Source organism: Danio aesculapii, chromosome 14, assembly GCF_903798145.1.
Source record: "Danio aesculapii chromosome 14, fDanAes4.1, whole genome shotgun sequence".
Taxonomy (NCBI): Eukaryota; Metazoa; Chordata; class Actinopteri; order Cypriniformes; family Danionidae; genus Danio; species Danio aesculapii.
The window spans coordinates 51,110,877-51,137,417 of NC_079448.1; the positions used below are offsets into that span (position 1 = coordinate 51,110,877).

The window sequence follows — 26,541 nt, forward strand, 5'->3', positions numbered from 1 at the left end:
GTGGTCCGATGACATTTGTAGGTAATGCAGTGTAAATGAGCCTGGGGAAACTCCTTTGTTGTGTCTGCTTGACTTCGAGTAAATTCCATTGTTGCTGCTTACCTAACAACCTTCATCGCCTTATGGGTTAAAGGTCACGTGAAGTGCTTTGAAATGTGCGTTTTTATTGGATGTTTGACGCAATCTCAACTGAAAAATTACAAGAGGGTGGGACATAGAGTAGCCACACCCCTTTTTAAAAAGTAGCCAATAGCGTTTTGTTTTTATCACTGCTATGCCAGTGAGAGTGGTTAATAATAATAATAAAAATATATTTTATTTATAACACGCTTTTTTAAAACCCAAAGCGCTTACAAGAAAGTAAAAACAACAAAGCACAGGAAAACAATAAGAAAATAGAGTAAAAAAACACAGTAAGACTAAAAGATATCTCAAATTAAAAACAGTCCTAAAGGGATGAGTTTTAACTTGAGTAGCTTTTTAAAACAGTCCAATGAACCAGCACTCCTAATATCAGTGGGAAGAGCATGCCACAGTTTGGGGGCACGGAAAGAGAACGCCCTACCTCCCATGGTGCTGAGTTTGGTTGAGCTCAAGTTGTATTATCTCATACATTATTGAGCGCAAATCATCTTTGCTGCTTGTCACATTATAACTCTGAAAATAATAGCAATGTGTTGATTCATGTTGAGTAAGATACTAATTAATTACTTTTATGCTGTATTTTACATCATTATTGTATTTAAATTACTTTAGTAATTACTAAAAATTAAGGAATTTTATTACTTGACTCAAAAATAGCTACAAATCCTTATAAATCTCAGCACATACATTAGAAATTTACCTGTTAATTATTTAATTTAAGTTAAATAAGGGCAACATGATGGCTCAATGGGTAGCACTGTCACCTCACAGCAAGAAAGTCGCTGGTTCAAGTACAGGCTGGTCCAGTTGGCATTTCTGTGGAGTTTGCATGTTCTCCCTGTGTTGGCGTGGGTTTCCTCCGGGTGCTCCACAGTCCAAACACATGCGCTATAGGGGAATTGAATAAACTAAATTGGCCGTAGTGTATGAGTGTGTGCGAATGAGACTCTATGGGATTTTCCAAGTACTGTGATGCAGCTTGAAGGACATCCGCGGTGTTAAACATATGCAGGATAAGTTGGCGATTCATTCCGCTGTGGTGACCCCTGATGAATATAGGGACTAAGCCAAAGGAAAATGAATTAAATAAATCAAACAACAGGGCTTTTAGCTTTATTTAAATAATAATACTTAAGCAGTGGTAATGTTATTCATTTTAACAACAAACTTTCATCAAATACACCTTTCTTTAGTTCTGTCAAGATTAAATACAATTTATCCAGTAGAAATGACCCAGAAACTGCTATTTGGGATCAAAAAATGTTAATAAATGCTGTGACTGCATATTATTGGCAAATGAAAATATTTTAAATGATTGAAACAGCTTCTGTAAGTTTCTAATGATTTTATTTATTTATTTGTTTATTTATTAAGTAGAAGCTAATATTGTAATTGTTATTTAATATATTAATATAAATATTCAATTTAATTTACAATAAGGTTATATTTGATATCATTAATTAGCATAAAATAACAAATTAAGAAATGGAGTAACTCTGCACAAAAATATTCATATGTATCACACCATATTTCATATTTCTGACTCAGTTTATTGTCTATAAAGCATGCGCAATTGTGTTGATAAATGTAGTTTTTTTACTTGAAATGTATTTTTTTATTCGAAATATGTTTGTATAACAAAAACATGACTACTCGAGAGTTCCGGTTATGGCGCCTGAGGAGTAGACGTGCGCGTGGTCAGCTCCCAAAAAACTTTTCAGTTTTGTCTATTAACATCAGTGATTTTGCTAGTTTCTGACAGTATTCGTTTATTTACTCTTCTGCGACATATTTTATTTTTGAAATGTCAAAAGGAAGGGGCAGACAGGTCGATAAAGAAGGTTCTCCTTCGCCGAATGCTAACGTCACGCTGGCCGAGATTCGTGCGCTACATGATGACCTTAGAGCCTCGATCGCAGAGGATTTTAAAACATCTTTTGAAAGTTTGGCAACCAAGCTTGATAATATTCAATCCACGGTGGCTGATCATGACCTTCGCATCGGAAACCTCGAGTCCGGTGCTACAGAGTTTAATCAACAACTCGATCAACTCAACGCTACGTGTTTGAGGCTCCAGAAGGACAATGAGTGGCTAAAAGCTAAAGTTTCGGATCTTGAAAGTCGCAGCCGGCGCCAAAACATTCGAATAGTCGGCTTACCCGAATCAGTCGAGGGGCCGCGACCGACGGCTTTTTTCTCTCAGCTTTTGGTCGATGTCCTTGGCTCCCAGGTGTTAACTTCGCCGCCCGAGCTGGACAGAGCTCACCGCAGCCTCGCGCCTAAACCTGCACCAGGCCAGAGACCGCGACCTGTCATCCTGCGATTTCATCGCTTTCAAACAAAGGATTTGGTCGTCCGTGAATCTCGCAAAAAGGGTGAGCTGCTGTATGATGGCCACAAGATTCGTATCTTTGAGGATTATTGCCCTGATGTTGTGAAACTTCGCGCCGAGTATAAAGACGTGATGTCATCACTCTACAAACGAGGACTCAAGCCTGCGCTTCTCTACCCTGCTAGACTTCGAATAACACTTCCAAACGGTGAGAAGAAATGGCTTGCTTCGGTTTCGGAAGCCAACAGTTTCATCCAGAGTTCGAGCTAGTAGCAAACGAGTTGAATTAGACTCTACTATGTACAGTCATTAATGTCTTTCTGGCCGCCTCCCTCTCCAAGGATGCTATAGGATGTACCTGTGGATTTGAGATATAAACCTGCTCAGTATTAAGACTTTTCCGTGTTTGAACTTAAAAGCTAATTTTATTTATAGTAGGCTGAATTGTAGGCTTGTAGTTTATTCTCCCCTTTTTTACATTATACATTTTACATTTATTTCCCCCTTTTTTTATATCGTTCTAATTAAGGGATGACTAGTACTTGGATTTTGGTTTAGATTCACAATAAGCTCAGTCAGGCTTTTTTATACTGCAAGCAGATATTACTTTTTGACCTTCTTTTATTACCTAAAGAACAGCCTGGGTGGTTGGCCCAGCGGATTTTATATTGGACATTATGTTACATTTGATAAAGCTATGTTGATGTTGCTTAGTTAAAAACTTATTGCAGACTCTTTTATGTTATGTTAAAATCCAATCTACTTAGATTTGTGCCTATTTTGTGAGGCATAGTGTTACTGCCCTTTTGTATTTTGTGTGCGATTGCTTCGCCTTTTTTCTCTTCCTCCAATTTGTTTTGCAGTCTAAGTTTGTCAGTAAGCATTGAATGAAAATCGAATTTTAATATTACTGATGTAACTATTATGTTTGGGAGGACTAGGAGTTAGGAAACTTGCCTGTTATGGTAAAGTGGGTTCAGCTGCAGTTCTTGTTGTCAGCTGGGGAAAGGGTGGGTTTAAGAGTGGGTTTATCTTTTTTTCCCCTTTCTTTTTTTTCCCTTTGTTACCGTTGTGTTTTGTTTTTTGTGCTTTTATTTTTCTTTTTCTTTTTGTATTTTTGTGTGCAATCACTTTCAACCACCTGCTATGTTGGCTGTGCATACTTGGGGGTGGGTTCTCATAGACTTGATCACGCTTATAGTATTTGTTATTAATGTCTCTCATGAGTAACAAGGTAGCAACGCGTGGTGTACTAAAATTCACTAGTTGGAATGTTAAGGGGCTTAACTCCCCGGTGAAGCGAAATAAAGTTCTTAACTACTTAAAACATTTAAATACTAGCATTGCCTTTATCCAAGAAACACACCTTATGCCTGCTGATCATCTAAAGATAAGAAAGGGATGGGTAGGTCAGCTTTACCATTCTAGTTTCCAAAGTAAGTCCCGAGGTGTAGCTATTCTCATCCACAAATCGATTCCCTTTTCAGTCTCTGAGGTTATTTCGGATCCTAATGGGCGTTTTATTATTCTCAGAGGACAAATAAACGGAGCTCGCTTGGTTTTGGCTAACGTATATGGACCTAATTGGGACGATGAGGCATTTTTCAAAAAAGTTTTGTTTTCCCTCCCTGATTTACACTCAAACCAACTAATTCTAGGTGGGGATTTTAATTGTTGCTTAGACCCTCTTCTAGACCGCTCATCTTCCAGACTCTGTGCACAGTCTAAATCGAGTAGGATCATTCAGCTTTTTATGGAGCAATATGCTGTTTCTGATGTTTGGCGCTTTTTAAATCCGAATACAAAAAAATTCTCATTTTTTTCTCCTGTCCATCGCTCTTTTTCCCGCATAGATTACTTTTTGGTTGATAATAATTTGCTTCCATTGATTAGTTCATGTGTTTATAATGCTATAGTAATTTCAGATCATGCCGCTGTTACATTTGATCTGGCTCTTCCTGGCTTTTCAATGTCTAGGCCACCCTGGCGTTTTAACTCCCTACTACTTAAAGATCCTGAGTTTATAGCAGTTATTAATGATCGTATTGATCTATTTATCTCTACAAATCTCTCTCCAGAAGTTTCACCTAAGACTATTTGGGAGGCATGCAAGGCTTACTTAAGGGGAGAAATTATCTCATATGCAGCATACAAGAAAAAAATAATGAACGAAAGTAGGGTCAAGCTTCTTAATTTGTTGTCAGACCTCCAGGCTAAATGTGCTAACTCAACAGACCCTGACCTTTTCGCTCGGTTTCTCACAACAAAGACAGAATTTGATTTGCTTACCACAGATGAAGCAATTGATGCATTACATAAAACTCATTCCAATTATTATGAATTCGGTGATAAATCCAGTAAATTGCTTGCTCATCAGTTACGTCAGTCTGCAGCTTCACATCATATTACTCAAATCTCCACCCCCACTGGTTTTTCAGCCAACCCACTAACTATTAATGACATGTTTAAAGATTTCTATGCCTCTTTATATACTTCGGAAAATATAGTCGAAGAGGCTCAATTTGACAGTTTTTTCAAATTTTTAAATTTACCCTGTATTGATTCTGATATCTCCTCTAATTTGGCAGCTCCACTTGCATTGGAAGAAATTAAGACTGCTCTAAATCTCATGCAGAATGGCAAATGCCCAGGGCCTGATGGCTTTCCTGCAGAATTCTTTAAGACATTTTCTGACAAATTGTCTCCTCTTTTACTTAACATGTTTAATGAGTCTTACAGTTCAGGTATCCTTCCTCCTTCTCTCCGACAGGCTATTATTTCCCTTATTCTTAAAAAAGATAAAGATCCCTCCCAGTGCAGTAGCTACCGTCCCATCTCTTTACTTTGTTCTGATGTCAAATTATTAGCTAAAGTTTTAGCAAAACGTCTAGAGACTGTTCTCCCAGCTATAATCTCACCAGACCAAACAGGTTTTATTAAAAATAGACACTCTTTTCACAATATTAGACGCCTTTTAAATATTCTCTACTCTTCTTCTTCAAATGCATCTCCAGAATTAGTTATTTCTATGGATGCTGAAAAGGCATTTGATAGAGTCGAGTGGAGGTATCTGCTTTACACACTGAAGAAATTTGGGTTTCCTGATCAAATTATAACTTGGATTAGACTTTTATACACATCTCCAATGGCCTGTGTACGAACAAATAACAATTATTCTAAATATTTTTCACTTGGTCGCGGTACTAGACAAGGCTGTCCACTCTCCCCTCTACTATTTGCAATAGCTATTGAGCCGTTGGCAATTGCTTTAAGAGCCAGTGCAATGGCTGGCATAAAAAGGGGGGAGTGGGAGCACAAACTGTCTTTATACGCCGATGATCTCTTGTTATACATGTCTGACCCTTGTACCTCTATTCCTTTGGTGTTGAAATTGCTAGCAGACTTCGGCCTGATTTCAGGATATAAATTAAATTTGAGTAAAAGTGAATTAATGCCTATTAATACAGCAGCCTTGGATTACCCATTAGGTTCTCTACCTTTCAAATCCTCCTTACAAAGTTTCAAATATTTGGGCATAAATGTCACAAAAAGCTTTTCAGACTTATTTGACCTCAACTTTGTCCCATTAGTAAATAATCTTACACAGGATTTTAATCGATGGTCTCTCCTCCCTTTATCTTTGATCGGTAGGGTTAACTGTATTAAGATGAATGTACTTCCTAGATTTATTTACTTATTTCAATGTATTCCTATTTTTATTCCAAAATCTTTTTTTGTTTCACTTGATTGCTCTATTTCTAGTTTTCTCTGGAACAGAAAAACCCCAAAGATTCGTAAAACTATTCTTCAAAGAACAAAAAAATTGGGTGGTCTAGCTCTTCCAAATTTCCAAATATATTACTGGGCAGCAAATATACGCTCTACTCTATATTGGCTACATTCATGCAAATTTGCGAATTCCCCCCCTTGGCTGCACATTGAGTCTGTCTCGTGCAATAAGTCGTCCTCTTTGGCTGCTCTTTTATGCCTCCCATATACAATGACCCCAATTAAATATTCAAATAATATAATTGTAAAAAACAGTCTCAAAATTTGGACCCAATTTTTGCGCCATTTTGGTTTTCATAATATCTCTTTGTTATCCCCAATACACTCCAATCCTCTGTTTTACCCTTCTATCTTGGACAATGCTTATGCCTCATGGAGAGATCTTGGATTGGCTTCTTTTGGTGATCTTTACATTGACGGTGTTTTTGCCTCTTTTGGTCAGTTGACCTCTCAATTTAATGTCCCTAAATCCAATTTTTTCAGATACTTACAAACTCGAGATTTTGTGCGCAAAAAATTTGTTAACTTTCCAAATGCACCGCCAACTTCAGATCTAGACACAATACTGGGCATAGATCCCTGTGCTAAAGGTTCAATTTCTAAATTATTTAATATAATTGTTAATCTTCAATTTTCTTCTGATAACTTACGGACCACCTGGTCTCAAGACATGGGAATTGAGATTACCGAGGAGACATGGAAAGCTGTCTTGAACAGGGTTAACTCCTCCTCAATCTGTGCACGTCACAGGCTAATACAATGCAAGGTAGTGCATAGAGCTCATTGGTCCAAAAGCAGGCTAGCTCGCATCAATCCGTCTATAGACCCTGAGTGCGACAGGTGTCATTCTGGTACAGCCACTTTATTTCATATGTTTTGGTCCTGTCCGTCCCTGCTTTCTTTTTGGAGACAAATATTTCTCTCGCTATCAGCTATTACCACTGTTGATATCCCACCATGTCCAATTATTGGTTTATTTGGGGTTCTTCCGCCCGACCACACTTTACCCTCTCATTTTGTAGACTTTGTAGCTTTCTTAACCCTTCTAGCTAGGCGATTAATTCTTCTGAACTGGAAGAGCCCTCACCCTCCTTCTCACTCTTGTTGGATAAGAAATGTTCTTTATTTTATGAAATTAGAAAAAATTAGGTACTCTTTTCACCGAACTAGCACTGTTTTTATTCATTTGTGGGAACCCCTTCGCAAATATGTCCAAACTCTTCAGCTTGACCCTGTTCCTTCTGATTGAGTCCCCACCCCCTAATGCCCAGCTTTTATGGGAAACTACTTCTGGTCAACACATTGTAGACTTGTTTTTTATGTATATAAGATTGCACTAGTGTTGTTGTTTTTTATTTTATTTATCTATTTATTTTCATTATCTTATTTTTATTTATTATTGTTTATTTATTTATATTATTACTATTTGCTCAAAATACTCTTCAGTGTATTTGCTTATTGTTACATGTTTATGTCTTTGTAAATTTTTGTAATGTTTCAAAATGTATAAATAAAACATTAAAAAAAAAAAAAAAAAAAAAAAAAAAACATGACTACTCTGCTTCTCTCAGTTGATTTATACAGAACTGTTGAATTTATTTACAGTATTTAAGACAAGTATATTATAAGTAACTGTAATTAATTGACCTAAAAATGAACAATAATTCCTACACCGTGTTGACACAAATCATCTTACATTTTATTAAATACGTTTTCGTTTTTTGTTTCGTGTTTGCAGGTACTTTTTTCGATCTGGCAATATTGAGACAAACGGTGACCGGTTTTACAACACAACAGTGGAAGTGCTTCCTGTTCATGTAAGTAAACATTTATGAGAAATAGAATCATTTGTAGCATTCAAAGAAACGTTTCTGTCTTATATTACAATTTAACCTGTTTTTGAGAAATAAAAATATAGTAATTTCATTTCTCTCTCACATACAGTGATTATTCACACTTATTGCAAGGAATTTTTCACAGCATTTCCTATAATATTTCTTTTATTCTGGGAAAAGTCTTATTTGCTTTAATTTGGCTGTAAGTAATATTGTATTGAATTTAATTTTATTTGACAGATTTTAAACAAAGTGTACAAAATACAAGTGTCCCATATGTTTTGACATAAAGCGGTCGAGGATAAAAACACAATAAAGCCCTGGGCTTGTTTCCATTGTGGTCCTTGCTGTTAAATAAAGCAAAGTATTGCTGCAAAGTACATTCATTCATTTATTTTCCTTCGGCTTAGTCTCTATTTCCTTTACTGCCAACTATTCCAGCATATGTTTTACACTGCTGATGCCCTTGCAGCTGCAACCCAGTATTGGGAAACACCCATGCATACTCATTCACACACACACACGCACACACACCCATACACCACGGACAATTTAGCTTACACAATTCACCTGTACCGCATGTTTTTGGACTGTGGGGGAAACTGGAGCACCAAGGGCAGTGCCACAGTGACACTGGCTGCAAAGTACAGTTAATGCATGAAACAAACAGCACCTCCATGTTTTAAAATTATTCACAATACATACTTTAACATAAAAAGACATCATCATCCATCTTGCAAACTAACAATCATCATCAAACAACCGTCTTTTGATTGCTTAAAGCATTGACGTCTTTAATTAGATTATGCCATTCATTCACAGTAATTAATTCAGATCTACACGTTGTTGTCATTGCATGTAGGTTTATTTCACAACTCTTTTTGAAATCCTTTAAATACTTTGAAATCCCTTAAAATCCCTTAAATCCTTTTGAACCAAAGCTGCCGACAGAATGGCTTCGGTTTGTTCAGCCCGGTTTATGTAGACTTTTCATCATCTCGTCAATAGTTGAAGATCTACCAAGGAGATATTTCTAACTATTAAAAAGACAAGGCTGCGTTTTAACATGATTATTATTATTTTATTTGGTGTTGATGTTTACAGAAAATAATCCTATCACACCTGTCTGTAGGTATCAAACAAGCCTGAAGGACTGAATTAGTTTGATCAACTGTGTTTATTTAGGGTTGGAACTAAACTGTGCAGAGCTGCGGCCCTCTAGGAACTGACTTTGAGCCAACGTTAGGTCAAATATGGACTGACCCAACGTTTGGTCAAATATGGACAAACCCAACACTGGGTTATTTTTATTTTATAATTAAATTTAAAATACATGGTTAGGTTTTCATATTTGACCTAACGTTGGGTTACAACAACCCGGTATTTTTAGAGAGGCATTATCACGCAATACATTTCATCACTGCATTTGCTCTGTTAGTTCATGTTAGCTGAGTTCTATTAAGAAATATTTAATAATGCGTCATTTAAATCTGACGTTGTAGTTTATTTTAGTACACTCTAAATAATGCTGGGTTGTTGTAATCCAACCGTTGGGTTTAAAAATCTAATTTTTGGAGTGATAATAACATGAACTAAATGTTAATATTAATTAAATACTATTAATAAATTGGTTTGAAGTATTTTATGTTAATTAATGGTATCAAATATAATCTTATTGTAAATTAAATTGAATATTTATATTAATATATTAAATAACAATTACAATATTAGCTTCTTAATAAATAAATAAATAAAATCATTTAGAAAATTACAGAAGCCGTTTCAATAATTTAAAATATTTTCATTTGCCAATAATATGCAATCACAGCATTTATTAACATTTTTTGCTCCCAAATAGCAGTTTCTGGGTCATTTCTACTAGATAAATTGTATTTAATCTTGACAGAACTAAAGAAAGGTGTATGAGATGAAATTAAGTGGCCCTAATTACCATGTACTTACATTATAATTTGGTAAAATGCACTTAAGTACATGTTTACATTGCTCAGTTCTATTAAATATATTTAACAATGCGTCATTTAAATCTGAAGTTGTAGTTCATTTTAGCACACTGTAAATAATGCTGGCTGTTGCAACCCAACCGTTGGGTTAAAAAGACTAATTTAAGTTGAATTGTAATGGCAACTCAGTATGTTTGAAGTGATTATAACATATAAATGTTAGTAGTATTTTATTAATATTAATATATTTGTTTAAAGTGTTTTTCATGATAATTAATGTTATCAAATATAACCTTATTGTAGTGTAATAAAACAATTAAATATTAAAATTAATATTAGAAATTACAATAAAAACTTCTACTTTAAATACAAAATTAATAAAATTCCAAAATATGTTCAAATCATTTGCAATCACAGCATTTATTAACCTTTTTTTACTCCCAAATAGCAGTTTCTGAGTTATTTCTACCTGATAAATTATATTTAATCTTGACAGAACATGAGAAATGTGTATTTGATGAAATTAAGTGGCCTTAACCACTATGTACTTACATTATAATTAGCAATTTGGTAAAATACACTTATGTACATACATGTTTACATTGAACTTATATATTTAAATAATCATGTTAGCTCAGTTCTATTCAAGCTATTTAACATTACAGTATTTAAATCTTAAGTTGTAGTTAATTTTAGTACACTCTAAATCAGGGATGGGCAAACTCGATCCCGGAGGGCCGGTGTCCCTGCATAGTTTTGCACCAACCCTAATCAAACACACCTGCTTGTAGCTTTCTAGTGATCTTGAAGACACTAATTAGGGTATTCAGGTGTGTTTGATTAGTGTTGGAGCAAAACTCTGCAGGGACACCGGCCCTCAAGGATCGAGTTTGCCCATGCCTGCTCTAAATGATGCTGGGTTGTTGTAACCCAACTGTTGGGTTTAAAAGTCTAATTTAAGTTGAATTGTTATGGCAAGACAGCATTTTTGGAGTGATAATAACATTAATTAAATGTTAATATTAATTAAACAATGCTAAAAAATCGGTTTGAAGTATTTTATGTTAATTAATGGTATCAAATATAACTCTTTTTGTAAATTTCATTTAATATTATATTAATATAATAAATTACAATATCAACTTGTACCTAAAAATAAACAAATAAATAAATAAAATTATTTAGAAAATTACAGAAGCCGTTTCAATAGTTTAAAATAATTTCACTTTTTCCAATAATATGCAATCACAGCATTAAGCTGCGGTCACACTGGGCTTTTCCTCCTATAGACTTCCATTCATACGTACGCGAATGCGTCAGACCGGAAACGCAAGGTCATGCGTCAAGTTTCGCATGTCGCTGCGGTGCAAAGTTCAAGCTTGGTGAACTCTGACCTGCGAAATCGCATCACTTGACTGCGTGAGACCAATCGAGGATCAAAACATGACCTCTCTGGACAGAAATTTTAAACATGGAGCAGATCGCTCACTTTTATAATGTCTAATAAGCTTGTTTAATCCCGCCCCTTTTCGCAGCGCCGCACGACAGAATTTCGCACACACAAACTCTGGTGTGACCGTAGCTTTATTAACATTTTTTACTCCCAAATAGCAGTTTCTGAGTTATTTCTACCTGATAAATTATATTTAATCTTGACAGAACAAGAGAAAGGTGTATTAAGTGGCCTTGATTACTATGTACTTACATTATAATTAGTAATTTGGTAAAATGCACTTATTATATACACTACGTTTATATTATATTTTATATATTTATACATTATATTTTTTACATCTGCATATCTGCCTATAATTACATTACATTTCTGTAATAATTACACTGTTGACCCAATATGAACACAGTGAGTACATTGTACTATTTTTTTGATGTATAAGCACCTAAGGCCACATAATATAAAGCTGGACCGATGTTTTAACTAAAAATGTCATCAGTTAATATGGGAAATATAATAATTTCAAGCATATCTCAAGCTTACATTCATTCAGACCTTAAAGCTCAGCACTTTCATTCCACTATCATCTTTGAAAAATTCCATTCAGTCAATAGCTCAAGATCACTGTGCTTGTTTTTAGTTTTTAGTTTTATATGTTATTATCTGCATTTGTGAAATTGTTATTGTATTGTGTCCCTACTGCTTTGTACTGTATCTGCTTTTCATGTTGCCTCTTGGCCAGGTCGTCATTGTAAATGAGAACTGGTTCTCAATTGACTTACCTGGTTAAATAAAGGTTGTTGTTATTGTTGTTATTATTATTATTATTATTATTCATTTTCCTTAAGCTTAGTTCCTTACTCATCAGGGGTCGCCACAGCAGAATGACCCACCAACTATTCCAGCATGTTTTTTTTTTTTTAATACTTTATTTCTAAGGATTTTTTATACATTTGCACAAAAAAAAAAAAAAAAAAAAAACAGTCAACAACAACAAAACAAAATATACAAACAAATATCCCCAACACTACTTTCCCTTTTGTGGCTTTAACAGAAGATATACATAGCTAACAGTCTGCAAATATAAAGTCCTCAAGCGTCACACAAATGCACAGCAAGTGTACGTATCGGTTGCATACACAACTTCAGTACAGTAATGGCAAACAGAAGAATAAATGTAAAAAAAGAAAAAATGCAAAAAGATAAACGATACACATAAAAAGTGAACAATTCAGTGTGTAATAAAAGGAGGGTTCTGTATACCTTTATTACAAGCACTGCCATTGTGAAAGACATTACAAAATTACAGTGACATGAAAGAGGAATAATAAAAAATAAAATAATAATAATAAATTAAATAAAAAATTAAATTAAAAAAGGAGGGGGGGGGGTCTTTTGGGATTATATGAGATTTTTCATATCCTCCTGCTCTAAACATTGTAAATTGTCAACGTATGTAAGAAAGGGAGACCATGTTTTAAAAGTTATTTTTTGAACCTCTGAGAGTAAATTAGATTTTTTCAAGCTGAATAAAATACATCACGTCTTTAATCCATCTACTATGTGTTGGGGCCTCAGTTTTCTTCCAATACAAAAGAATTTAACGCCTTGCCAATAGTGTGGTAAAAGCAATTACTCTACATATTTCTTCTTTAAGCACAATATTTTCTGGGCTGGTTCCAAAAATTGCCAACAGGGGTTCAGGTTCAATAAGAAAACCATACATATAACTAAATGATTGAAAAATATCTTTCCAAAACTTCCCTAGATTTGGGCAGAACCAAAACATGTGGGCAGTTCTGGCAGGTGAATTTGAGCATCTACTGCATGCTGGACTAACAGTAGGATAGATCTTAGACAATTTTAAATTTGTGAAATGTAAACGGTGAATATTTTAAATTGAATAAGGGCATGTCTGGTACAGTGTGATGATGTGTGTACTTAATTTAAAATACCATCCCATTCTGAATCTGTAAAGTCTCTGCTCAAGTCAAGCTGCCAAGAGGTTTTATTATGTTCTAGACTTTGAGGATCTATTGTACAAATTAGAGTATATTTGAGAAACTAGTCCTTTACTTTCGGGTTTTGAGTCTAACAATGCATTAATTACTGAAGCATTAGGTAATTCAGGAAATCCAGCATGTTTTTTTAACGTAGTTCATGCCCTTCCAGCTGCAACCCAGTACTGGGAAACACCCATACACTCTCACATTCACACACACACTCATACACTATGGCCAATTTAGCCCATTCAATTCCCCTATAGCGCATGTGTTTGGACTGTGGGGGAAACCGGAGCACCCGGAGGAAACCCACGCCAACATTGGGAGAACATGCAAACTCCACACAGTAATGCCAACTTGCCCAGCCAGGACTCATACCAGTGACATTGCACAGACATTTGTATTAAGTTGCATTCTGTAAGGAGGTGGATCCTTGTTATCCACCAATTTAAACACTTAAAAACGACAGAAAGCTGACACCCAAAAACAAACAAGCTCAAAGTTGCTCTCAGACCTGCTGGACTAGATTTTTTGAAATTTCCTGAAATCTCTCAGACATCTTTTTGACTGGTTTGCAGTGAAGTGTGAAGTGCTAACAGACTGTGCGTCTGCATGTTTTGCAGGTTTCTGTGAAGGAGAAAGTGTCCAGAGGAGAAATGGCCTGCTGTAAATCCTCCTCCGATGGCTTTGTCCAGATCGGTATGCAAACTCCTCATTTATTTCCTCTTTATTTCATGTCTTTCCTCGTTCTGAGGATTTGCATGAACACAAGCAGCAGAAGTGCACACATTTGTTTGTTTGCACTGTGTTAAGTGATACATTCATTCATTCATTTTCTTTTCGGCTTAGTCCCTTTATTAATCCGGGGTCGCCACAGCGGAATGAACCGCCAACTTATACAGCACATGTTTTACGCAGCAGATGCCCTTCCAACTGCAACCCATCACTGGGAAACATCCATACACACTCAATCACACACATAAACTACGGCTAATTCAATTTACCCAATTCACCTGTACCGCATGTCTTTGGACTGTGGGGGAAACCAGAGCACCCGGAGGAAACCCACACAAACACAGGGAGAACATGCAAACTCCACACAAGAATGCCAACTGGCCCAGCCGAGGCTCGAACCAGCAACCTTCTTGCTGTGAGGCAATTGTGCTACCCACTGCACCACCACCGCGTATATATACATTAATATATAAAACAGTGTATTGAAGTATGTAGTCAAATATACGGCAGTGAAGGCAGCATTGATTATGATTATTATAATTATAGAGTTGCTCAAAGTCTTGCAAGTACAAGTTTGTGAAAACCAGTTTCTCTTCTTTGAATAACCGGTTCTTGTTCAGTACCGGTTGTTTTTCCTGGTAACGGTATGAATGATTGTTATGACGTTACTTGAACGTCTGCATTTTTCCCACTATTGTGAAGTTCTGAGTGACTGAAATTATGACTAAAGGTGTTTTGTGAACAGATCTACAGAATCTACTTTTGGAGTTTATAAACAACAATACATGACATCTTATTTCTGGACAGTCAATCCACTTTCTATTTATTTTTCTCATAGGTTGTTTTATTTTTCAAGCAAATAATTTCAGGTAAAATATATAAAATACACACACACATACATATATACATATATACATATATATATATATATATATATATATATATATATATATATATATATTTCCCAAATGATGTTCAACAGAGCAAGGAAATATTCACAGTATGTCTGATAATATTTTTTCTTCTGGAGAAAGTCTTATTTGTTTTATTTCAGCTAGAATAAAAGCAGTTTTTAATTTTTTATGAACCATTTTAAGGTCCAAATTATTAGCTTCTTTAAGCTATATAGTTTTCCGATAGTCTACAGAACACACCATCATTATACAATAACCTGCCTAATTACCCTAACCTGCCTAGTTAACCTAATTAACCTAGTTAAGCATTTAAATGTCACTTGAAGCTGTATAGAAGTGTCTTGAAAAATACCTTGACCGACCACACGTAAAGCAAAACCGCGTTAAGCTGCTCATGTGTTTGCCGCAAAACATCGCTTGACCGCAGTCCATGTTCGGTCACCATAGACTTTATATACACCATGTATTCCACCAGGGGCGTCGCTAGACCCAATTCACTGGGGCACGTGCCCCAGTAAAAATCTCCAGTGCCCCAATAAATGCATTGAGATATGATTTACTTCATATGCAAGTGTATTTATTAAGAGTGGTAATTCCGAAATAAAGACGTTATTCTCTATGTGCAACTGAACCAACGCTGGTGAAAGCAATGTGTTTAATCAAAAAGCAAACTGACGCATCTTCGCATATGCGCAGAGAACACGTGCGCCTCTCTCACGCGCTGCTCTTCTTCTGAGAGTCCCGGTAGTAAACATGCGCGCCAAAAAAGCAGGCTACCTGCTTGTTATGCGCCGCTCATGCGTTGTAAAACCGGCGTAAGAGCCTTTTTTGATTTGCAAGTGGACAATACTAAAGTTTAAACAATATGATGGTGATCTTACTCAGCATGCCTCCTGATAGATTTTTTGTATGAAGCAAAAAGGAGGGATGACGAGTCAGGGAGGTAAAGACTTAATAAACCTAATTATCTGCCATGTGTCAAGTCTACAACAGATAAATCTATAACACATCTTTTTTTTTTTTGTATTTTATTGAATTTTCTATAGAATTTCATTCAAATTAAATTAATATTTATGCAAAAGTAATTTAATATAGTGTATTTTTATAGTGTGTATATATATTTTGTATTTATTTATATATATATATATAGTGTGTATGGGGGTACATGCCCCAGTAGAGCTTTATGTCTAGCAACGCCCCTGTATTCCACAGTACGAATTTACCGCACTCACCACCAACACTTTTCCCCGCCTCACTCCCAGTGTACGTTCTGCGTCACTTCCGGTGTGTGGGACATTCCCTTTCCGTAAGGAATCTTTCATTGTAAATTTGTTTCGGGACTTGAAAAAGTGTTTTGCGTTTTGTTTTTGTTTTTCCTATGTAATTTTGTCTTATGATTGGTAAAAATGTTTTTCAAAATGTAAATTTGTCTCGAGCTTTGTAAAAGTGTTTCACACTTCGTAATATTGTTTTGCACTTCCCGGCCACCATATTACGCAAATATTTTTTTAAATGACAAAAATGATCATTTTACGTCAATTTTCTACTTTGATTGATAAGTGCACGGGCATCGCCACGTGTTTGTGTGCATGCAAATGTATTATCCACTCTCTCTGTTAAATTTGATCCAATCCGTGCCCTGAAACACACTCTCTCTCCTGCTCTCACTTCTCATTCTCCGCATGCTTCGGTTTCTCCCTCAGTCCAAAGACATGCGGTAAAGGTAAATAGGGAAAGCTAAATTGTCTGTAGTGTATTAGTGTGAGTGAGTGTGTATGGATGTTTTCCAGAGATGGGTTGCAGCTGGAAGGGCATCCGCTGCATAAAACGTGCTGGATAAGTTGGCGATTCATTCCGCTGTGACGACCCCGGATTAATAAAGAGACTAAGCCGAAAAGAAAATGAATGAATGAATGAATGAATGAATATTTAAAAAATTGTTATATTTATTGAAAATAAATAAATATATTTAAATGATTTATAATAAATATTTTAAATGTTAATTAAAATATTTTAAATATGCATAAAGTCAACCACATAGTGTCTTTATTTTTTAGGATGGGGAAGGGGTATGTTTGGGGTGGTTTCGCCCAGGGTGCAGTTTAAACTAGAACTGCCAGTGGCTGTGGCGACCCCTGATAAATAAGGGACTAAGCCAAAGGAAAAAGAATGAAAAAAAACCAGGCCAGGTCATTTTCAACCAGGTTGAGAACTGATTCTTAATTGACTTACCTGGTTAAATAAAGGTTGTTGTTATTATTATTATTAATTTTCCTTAAGCTTAGTTCCTTACTCATCAGGGGACGCCACAGCAGAATGACCCACCAACTATTCCAGCATGTGTTTTTTACGCAGTGGATGCCCTTCCAGCTGCAACCCAGTACACCCATACACTCTCACATTCACACACACTCATACACTACGGCCAATTTAGCTCATAAAACATGTGCTGGATAAGTTGGCGATTCATTCCGCTGTGGCGACCCCGAATTAATAAAGGGACTAAGCCTAAAATAAAATAAATTAATGAATGAATATTAAAGAAATTGTTATTTATTGAAAATAAATTAATATATTTAAATGGATTTATAATAAATATTTTAAATGTTTATAATTAAAATATTTTAAATATGTATGAATATGTATGAATTTTAGATATGTAAAAATGAAAGTTTTTAAAGATGAGGGTTTACTTCCAGAATCTGACTGTAAACATGCACTGGATCATTTACATACAGTACATTTGTTGAACACATTAGTTATGTTTTTCATGAAGTATATTTTACGTTCATGAGGTTAAGTTCTTTCAGTGCTCTTCATTTCTTGTCTTCAAATAGACACAATTTGAATCAAGCCTGATTTTGCATATTTATCTACAGTATAGTATTTGCATTATCATTTTTAACTACCTTGCATGTCCATCTCAAAATTCTTGGAAGTTCATTCTTAATGTTTCAGCATGTAGTGTGAACTGAGGACAAACAAACAAGCAGAGTCGTCTGATTCAAGTCAAGTCAGTTTTATTGTCAAATATGCTGAACATTCTTGATATACAGCGCTGATGAAATTACAGCAAACAAGCAAAATATAAATATACAAAACTAAGTATACAAAACAGACATCACAAGTGCAAAACATGGAAGTCAGGTAGTGTGTGGTCGTGCAAAAGAGCAGAAAAGAGTTGAGCAGAGGAGGTACAGCTGGGAGGGAGCTGAGTCTCCTGACCGCCTGGTGGAGGAAGCTGTTCTTGAGTCTTCTGGTTCTGGCCCTGAGACTGCGCAGTTTCCTCCCTTTCGGCAGCAGGCTGAAGTACACTTCAAACTGATTCACGAGTCATTTTGGCTAGCTCATTCAAAAGAATCATAAGAGTCATTCTGAATCTGTCTCCTCCCTTTCGGCAGCAGGCTGAAGTATACTTCAAACTGATTCACGAGTCATTTTGGCTAGCTCATTCAAAAGAATCATAAGAGTCATTCTGAATCTGTCTCCTCCCTTTCGGCAGCAGGCGGAAGTATACTTCAAACTAATTCACGAGTCATTTTGGCTAGCTCATTCAAAAGAATCGTAAGAGTCATTCTGAATCTGTTTCCTCCCTTTCGGCAGCAGGCTTAAGTATACTTCAAACTAATTCACGAGTCATTTTGGCTTGCTCATTCAAAAGAATCATAAGAGTCATTCTGAATCTGTCTCCTCCCTTTCGGCAGCAGGCTGAAGTATACTTCAAACTGATTCATGAGTCATTTTGGCTTGCTCATTCAAAAGAATCATAAGAGTCATTCTGAATCTGTCTCCTCCCTTTCGGCAGCAGGCTGAAGTATACTTCAAACTAATTCACGAGTCATTTTGGCGTCATTCTGAATCTGTTTCCTCCCTTTCGGCAGCAGGCTGAAGTATACTTCAAACTGATTCACAAGTCATTTTGGCTTGCTCATTCAAAAGAATCATAAGAGTCATTCTGAATCTGTCTCCTCCCTTTCGGCAGCAGGCTGAAGTATACTTCAAACTGATTCACGAGTCATTTTGGCTAGCTCATTCAAAAGAATCATAAGAGTCATTCTGAATCTGTCTCCTCCCTTTCGGCAGCAGGCTGAAGTACACTTCAAACTGATTCACGAGTCATTTTGGCTAGCTCATTCAAAAGAATCATAAGAGTCATTCTGAATCTGTCTCCTCCCTTTCGGCAGCAGGCTGAAGTATACTTCAAACTGATTCACGAGTCATTTTGGCTAGCTCATTCAAAAGAATCATATTAGTCATTCTGAGTCTGTCTCCTCCCTGACGGCAGTAGGATGAAGTTGCTGTGAGATGAGTGGGATGGGTCACCTGCAATCCTGATGGCTTTCCGTGTACGACGAGAGTAGTAGGTGGATGAGAGGGTGGTGAGAGAGACACCCTCTCAGACATCTCTCGTCTTGCAGGTGATCCTTCCCATTCATCTCACAGCAACTTCATCCTGCTGCCATCAGGGAGGAGACTGATTCAGAATGACTCTTATGATTCTTTTGAACGACCTAGCCAAAATGACTCGTGAATCAGTTTCAATTATTCAGAGGTTTCACGTTTACTCATTTGCTTAATCAGCCTGAGTGCTTTTTACTCACCGCTATGCAAATCATTGATAGTTTTCAAAACTTTGCACTTAAACACTTGATGTTACGTGTTAGCAGTGCGGATATTTTAAAATAAATGTGTCAAGACTTCCACTCTAATAGACTTCCATTCATTTACAGCTTTTCAAAACAGATTGTTATGCTGATTGATGATTATTATTTGATGTTATTGTCATTTTAATATATTTTCATAAACACGCTGGTTTGTACAGTGTTAAAAATAAGAAGTCATGACACGTTTTTATGTTACTTTTAACTTTAGTTGAGTAAATAAGGTTTCATATTACATTTTTAAGTTGCACAAATTTTAACTTGATGTTTAGGTTAGTTTAATTGTTGTACGTTGAAATGACTTGGAAAGTTGATTTAATTTAACTTAAAAATTACACAGTTGTTGCAGAGCAGTTTTGCAGCCGTTGGCTTATATATATATATATAAGAATCACTAAGTCTGCCCTTGACATTGACATTAATTTCCTACACAGTTCGTTGTTTCTGAAGCTGCTGTATTTGTCTGACACATTTAATCTTCTTCAAGAGTTCACACTTAGCTGATGATTGATTATAAGCTTGTTTGGCATGCTGTCCCGGGTGAGAGCCCTGAGCTCATAAAATCCTCGAGCCCGGGGCTCCCTCCCGTTGCAAGGCGAGAGGGGAGTTTGAGCTCAGGTAGATCTCGAGAACTCCCCTGCTTTAATAACCAATGAACAGATAGTGATTGCTCTTGAGAGATAACCATTTACTAGGAGCATGTCTATAGTGCCGGTTTGGATTAGTCAATTTGCATGTTTTTTGGACAGTGGGAGGAAACCGGGGGAAACCTACGTGAGCACGGGGAGAAAATGCAAACTCCGCACAGAAATGTCTGCTGGTTTGGTAAAGTCTGGAACCAGAGACATTCTTGCTGTGAGGCAACAGTGCTAAGCACTGGGCCACCGTGTCACCCATCTAGGAAGGAGGAGGAGTAGGGGTAGATGGGGGGATTCTTCAAAACGAAGATAGCGGTGGTACGTAACCCAGGTTATTTGTAGTGACTTAGGAGTCATCTGATTGGTGCATTGAGAATTAGATAATGCGGCTCCAGCCACTAGCAATCATAAGCACGTGATCCTCTCGAAATTAGTTTATAAATAAACTTCACTCAGTTGAAAAATTTAGTTATTCTGCAAATATATTTGTATAATAAATTAATTTAATTTTAATTAATAAAATTTCAGCTAGGATAAAATCAGTTTAGAAATTTTAAAAGCTATTTTAAGCTCAATATTATTAGCCCCTTTAAGCTATATTTTATTTAGATAGTCCTACAGAAAAAAACCATCATTATACAATAACTTGCCTAATTACCTTATCCTGCCTAGTTAACCTAATTAACCTAGTTAAGCCTTTAAATGTCACTTTAAGCTGTATAGAAGTGTCTTGAAGAATATCTAGTCAAATATTATTTACTGTCATCATGGCAAAGAGAAAATAAATCAGTTATTAGAGATGAGTTATTAAAACTATTATGTTTAAAAATGTGTTGAAGAAATCTGCTCTCCGTTAAACAGAAACTGGGGAAAAAAAAATAAACGGGGGCGAATAATTCTGACTTCAACTGTATATATATATTTAATTGCAATTACTCTTCTTCTCTGAATTGATTTACACATAAGTGTTCAATTTATGCACATTATGCAAGTATATTTATTAAATTATGTAAACTTTACATTACTCTTTGAGCAGAAATGTAATTGGATTACAGTATCTATTAAAACCAATAGTAATATCAGCCGAATATTGTCCTATCCTAACAAACCGTACATCACCGGAGAGTGTATTTAATACAATTTCCAATAAAAAAATATGGCACTTACGACTGGTTTTGTAGTCCACGGTCACATATGTGGACTACAAATGTTTAGTTACATCCAGTTCTGGTTGCAATGTCTCAGAATAATATGCAGAGTGAGGCAAATTTGCAAGACGGGTAAAAATTCTGAGATAAAATTGAGTAATTACATATTTTCACCTGTGGCAGAAATGGCTTTCATTAGCAGGGTTTGGTAAAGTAACATTTAAATGTAATATTTTACAATTTTAATCTTTAAATCATATTGTAAAACCAACACAACTCATACATTTACATTATTATCTTAAAGTTACTCAGAAAAAGGGACTTAATATTGTAATATATTACTTTATAAATTTATTTACCCAACACAATGTTTAGTTTCATCCAGTGCATGTGTAATTTCTGTGTAATCTGAGATGAAACTACTCGATGTTTGTGTTTGTAGGCTCTTTCAAGAATGGAGTGGCTGAAGGAGAAGTGGACGCAGCTTTGGGTATATCAGAGGCCATGCGAATCCTGGTTCACTCGGACTCTGACGTCTGGGTTCTTCTCAGTGAGGTAAAAACATGCATATCGCCTTAATATAACCTTCAGAAACAGGCCTCGCCTCATCGGGAAGGGCTTGAGCTAAAAATAATTTAATTCAGACAAAACACACCAACTCCGTCAGAGAGGAGAGGAGCGTGGATGTATGAAAACCTATACCCAACCCAATTTTGTTGACATTTCTCCAGGCACAAAGGAAAGTACGTGCTAAATGATATGTCGGTTTTTTCTCCTTGCAGTAAAATGAAAGCGAGGTAAAGGTCGTGAGTCATCCGTGAGACAAACAAAACCAGTAAAGCTCTAGTAGAGCTTGTTTGGGTGGTTTATTGGGTCTTTCATTGAAATGGTAATGCTATGCTAGTAACTAGAGAACAGAGGTAAATAACTCTTAAAGAGCTTAACATTTCAATCAGCCGGGTTCCAGAAGTAATATGTAATTTTCTCCATATTAAGCAGATTTTAACTGTAACGGATAAACATTCACTGACAGATATGGGGCCTCATGTATCAACGCTGCGTACGGCAGATTTCACGCTCACGTTTGGATTTACTAACGATGAAATTAACATGAGACTACACGCACATTGCTATAAAGGCGCCATCTGAAGACAAATTTACATGCGTGAATCGGAAACATTTCCATTCAATAAAGGTGCAGATAATATGTGATGCTCAAATGCGCAAGGTGCAAGGTGGCCTTGGTCAACCCATGATTAATTCATCCTTACAGCATGGTTGGAATAAGGCTCCAAGGTGGCAGGCACTCGGTCAGTTGTAAAGCGGGCGATTGGGCTGAAAATGCTGGTGGTGCTGCCTTGATAAGAGCAGAGTGGTGCTGCTATACCGCCCTAACAAAGTGTTCCTCTGATCCACCTGTGTCTCCCACAGACACGGATACTACTCCAGACAGTAAAGTATCGCCCACAATTGAGGGAACTCTCTCCTCAAAGGGTGTTAGTTCACCATCCCCTTTTCCTCTGCCTGTTTAGTCCACACTTTGACGGTGCGCCCCTGTTCTCCTCTTAACCTGCACCTTTACATGGGACCATTTCTTTTTTAATTCACTCACAGTGCGATGTTCAGACCCCACTGCGTTAACCGCATCAGCTAAACTCTCCCACTCTATTTTTTTCTTTTGTTATTAATTCCGGAGGACAAACTAGCAAACAACAGTTTTTCTCCGGTCTACCTCCGATAGGAGCACCTCTAATTCACATTCTGTGAAGTTTCTCTTCTTGCTTGCCTTTGCTATTGCTTTTTCATTTGGTTTTGCCAAAGTGGAGTCATTACCATATTTATTAGGGGGAGGATGCAGGAAGGGGTTTGCGCTCATGCACGTGCGCTCAGTTTTACGTTAATTCGGATGTACAAAGAGAATATGGGTGGGATTCAGCATACAGTGTTTCATACATCTGAATTATTTACTGCGTACGCACATTTACAGCTTTGTCCGTACGCAATGTTTTAGTATGAATTCAACACAAGTCTTTGTACATGAGGCCCCTGATGTAAACTCTTCAGTACTGTTTAACTGTGGAGTTCATGCAGAAAAACTACATTACCTACGATGCTTTGTGGAACATTCCACCAATCAGAGAGTTGCAGTGAGCAAAACCCTAATCTGATTTTACCAAGTAGGACATGTTCCTGTATTAACATATATGTTGATCCTGGAACAACATTCCAATCAGCCAATCAGAATTAAGGGATATGTTTACTGTTTATGTTAGGCTTAGCCTTATGGTTAGGTTTATGCACTATTACATGATTGTTATCCAACTATTATTCCGCTCTGATTTTGGGAATAATTTACAGTTATGGTTGTGTTTAGGGGTAGGAAATAGGATTACATTTTCAAACAAAAATGATGTTCCACTCTGTTAAAGTAATTGGGTTAAAAATACCCCAACATATAACCCAACTATAGGTTATTATAGCACCTTCCCAACTATGGGTTATTTTAACACAATGTATTGGGTTATATAATTCAACCCAATGCATTGGGTTATTTTGATTAAATGTTATTTTTTTCATTCTGGTATTACTATGGCTACTATTACTAGTACTACTATTAATCTTATAATTATGGCTGTGTAAATAAATAACATACAGGATTCAAAAATACTGAAATAGCTTTTTTACATTGCGTTTTAGTTCCAGACGCTTTTGTTAAAATAAATCAAGAATCACAAACGATGAAGAAACAGAACAAAGTACAGACAGTTAAAAACACGCAAGCAGAAAATCATGTGTTGATTGAGCAGAATATGGAGCTCACTGTGCTGTAGAGACTGTCCAGCAGCTGCTGCAGGCTTCACTCAGTGTCCACAATGTACAATACATTTTAACCACATCCAAACACTTCTAAAAGATGGTCTTGGATGGTGAAACGGATATAAAAACATAACACGGAGAGGTAATTTGATAAAAAAAATAACAACAGTATTGTGTTATAGCTTAAATAACTTTTATAACGCAAAAAACAACATTACTATGTTACATTACTATTAATACAGCTGTTTTGTGTCAGTTAAATCAATTGACTGTTGAAATTCAAATTTTTACCACAACTGGTTGAGTTTTTAAATAAATAACTATATAAAGGTTAAAAATAACCCAACAAAGCACCAAATATTTAACTCAACTAGTTGGGTTATTAATAAATAATCTAATAAACGTTAAAATAACCCAACAAAGCACTAAATATGTTTAACTCAACCATTGTGTTAAATAAATAACTCAACGTTTTTTAGAGTGCAGGATCAGCATAGATGTTAATCCAGGATCACAGCATACTTGGCAAAATCATGACGTGCGTCAGCAAAATGCATTAAAATTGATGTTACTCACACAAAGCACTAATAAAGGGCATAATTGAGTCTCATTACGCTTGAAAATGTATTTTTGTAATACAATTTAAACAACTTCAACAACTTTTAATGAATAAACATATATTTTTCCTTCATTTTTAATTTGGTATCCATTACAGTGCTTCAGTTTTTCTGTCATTAAAGCTCTTTTGTCTTGTTTTTATATTAATACATAATAATGCATTAATGGAGACCTATTATGCCCCTTTTACAAGATGTAAATAAAGTCTGCAGCAACTGTGTGCTATCATGTCAACATGGAGCAAAATCTCAGGAATATTTCCAGTATCTTGCTGAATCTATACCACGAAGGACGAAGGTAGTTCTGAAGGCAAAAGAGGGTCCAACTCGGTACTAGTAAGGTGTACCTAATAAAGTGGCCTGCGAGTGTTTATTGACATTTTAGTTCTGTGCAATCATTCAGTATTGTTGGTGTCTATAAATAAGCGTTTGAGGAAGTAACGCACCGATAGCTGCTAACAATGCTGTTGAAAACGGTGACACGGTATCTAAAGTTTGCTTAAAAGTCACATCTCTTTCTGTTGACAGATCTTTATTAAAGTTTGATGAGCTCAGGAGAGAGGGGAAATCTGAGCCGCATGCTAACATGTGAAAATTGCGGCTCTTGACAACAGCGCGCTCTGCTGGCCTGGAAAATAACCACAACTGTGTGCCATCTTCAATTACAGGAGAATTCCCTCATCGGTTTGAGCGGGAAAACGTGTTTACATGCTTATTTGGGTAACACTTTACAATAAGGTTGCATTAGTTAGTTATTATGTTAGCTAATGCATGTACAATGAATGAACAATACATGTATTACAGTATTGGTTCATGTTTATTAATGATTGTTTATTGCTAGTTCACTCAGTTAACTCGCAGTGAGTTAACAAGCATGGGTTTGGATGTTAATAATGCATTAGTAAACGTTAAACTATGATCGTAATCATTATTAATATATAATATGTATTATAATAAATGCTGTACTGGTTGTACTATTGTTCATAATTAGTTCATGTTAGTAAATACATTAACTATCATTAACTAATGAAGGCTTATTGTAAAGTGTGACCCATATTTGTTTAATGTGGTCCATGAAGGTTGTTTATTAATTTTGTATAATTTATTTACGTTTTTAAGTTTATTATTTTGTGTTGCAAATACAACTTGAAGGATCACGCAAGGGATTTGACTATATTTTATAATATCTTATATCTAACTGTTAATAACATCTGACTTGAATGTCAATAAATGGCAGTGATATAAGCTGGTATTAATTGATGGCTTAATTAATTAATTGATTAATGGATGGTATTAATTGATGTGGTCATATCATGTTTATTATTATTATTAATCATATACTGAATGAAAGCTTGTTTTCACCACTGAAAAACATGTTAAAAAACTGCAATAAAATGCAGAACTGTGAGATAAACTTGCAAGACAAGTAGTTAAATTGTGAGATAAAATTTAGCAATACCTGTTTTTCACTGTGGCAGAAATGGGTTTTCATGA

The 26,541-nt window shown here is 35.9% G+C and overlaps 1 protein-coding gene across 1 annotated transcript in view; it reads left to right on the forward strand.

The window, feature by feature from the left end:
- Positions 1-25,818, forward strand: part of zgc:154054 (Alpha-1,3-mannosyl-glycoprotein 4-beta-N-acetylglucosaminyltransferase B-like) — a 69,447-nt gene extending 43,629 nt beyond the window's left edge. Inside the window, exons 12-15 of the mRNA XM_056472222.1 lie at positions 8,004-8,082; positions 14,141-14,216; positions 22,056-22,168; positions 25,576-25,818. Of these exons, the coding sequence (XP_056328197.1) occupies positions 8,004-8,082; positions 14,141-14,216; positions 22,056-22,168; positions 25,576-25,593 (286 nt within the window). The 3' untranslated portion in view covers positions 25,594-25,818. The remainder of the gene's footprint in view (positions 1-8,003; positions 8,083-14,140; positions 14,217-22,055; positions 22,169-25,575) is intronic.
- Positions 25,819-26,541: the final 723 nt, after the last annotated feature.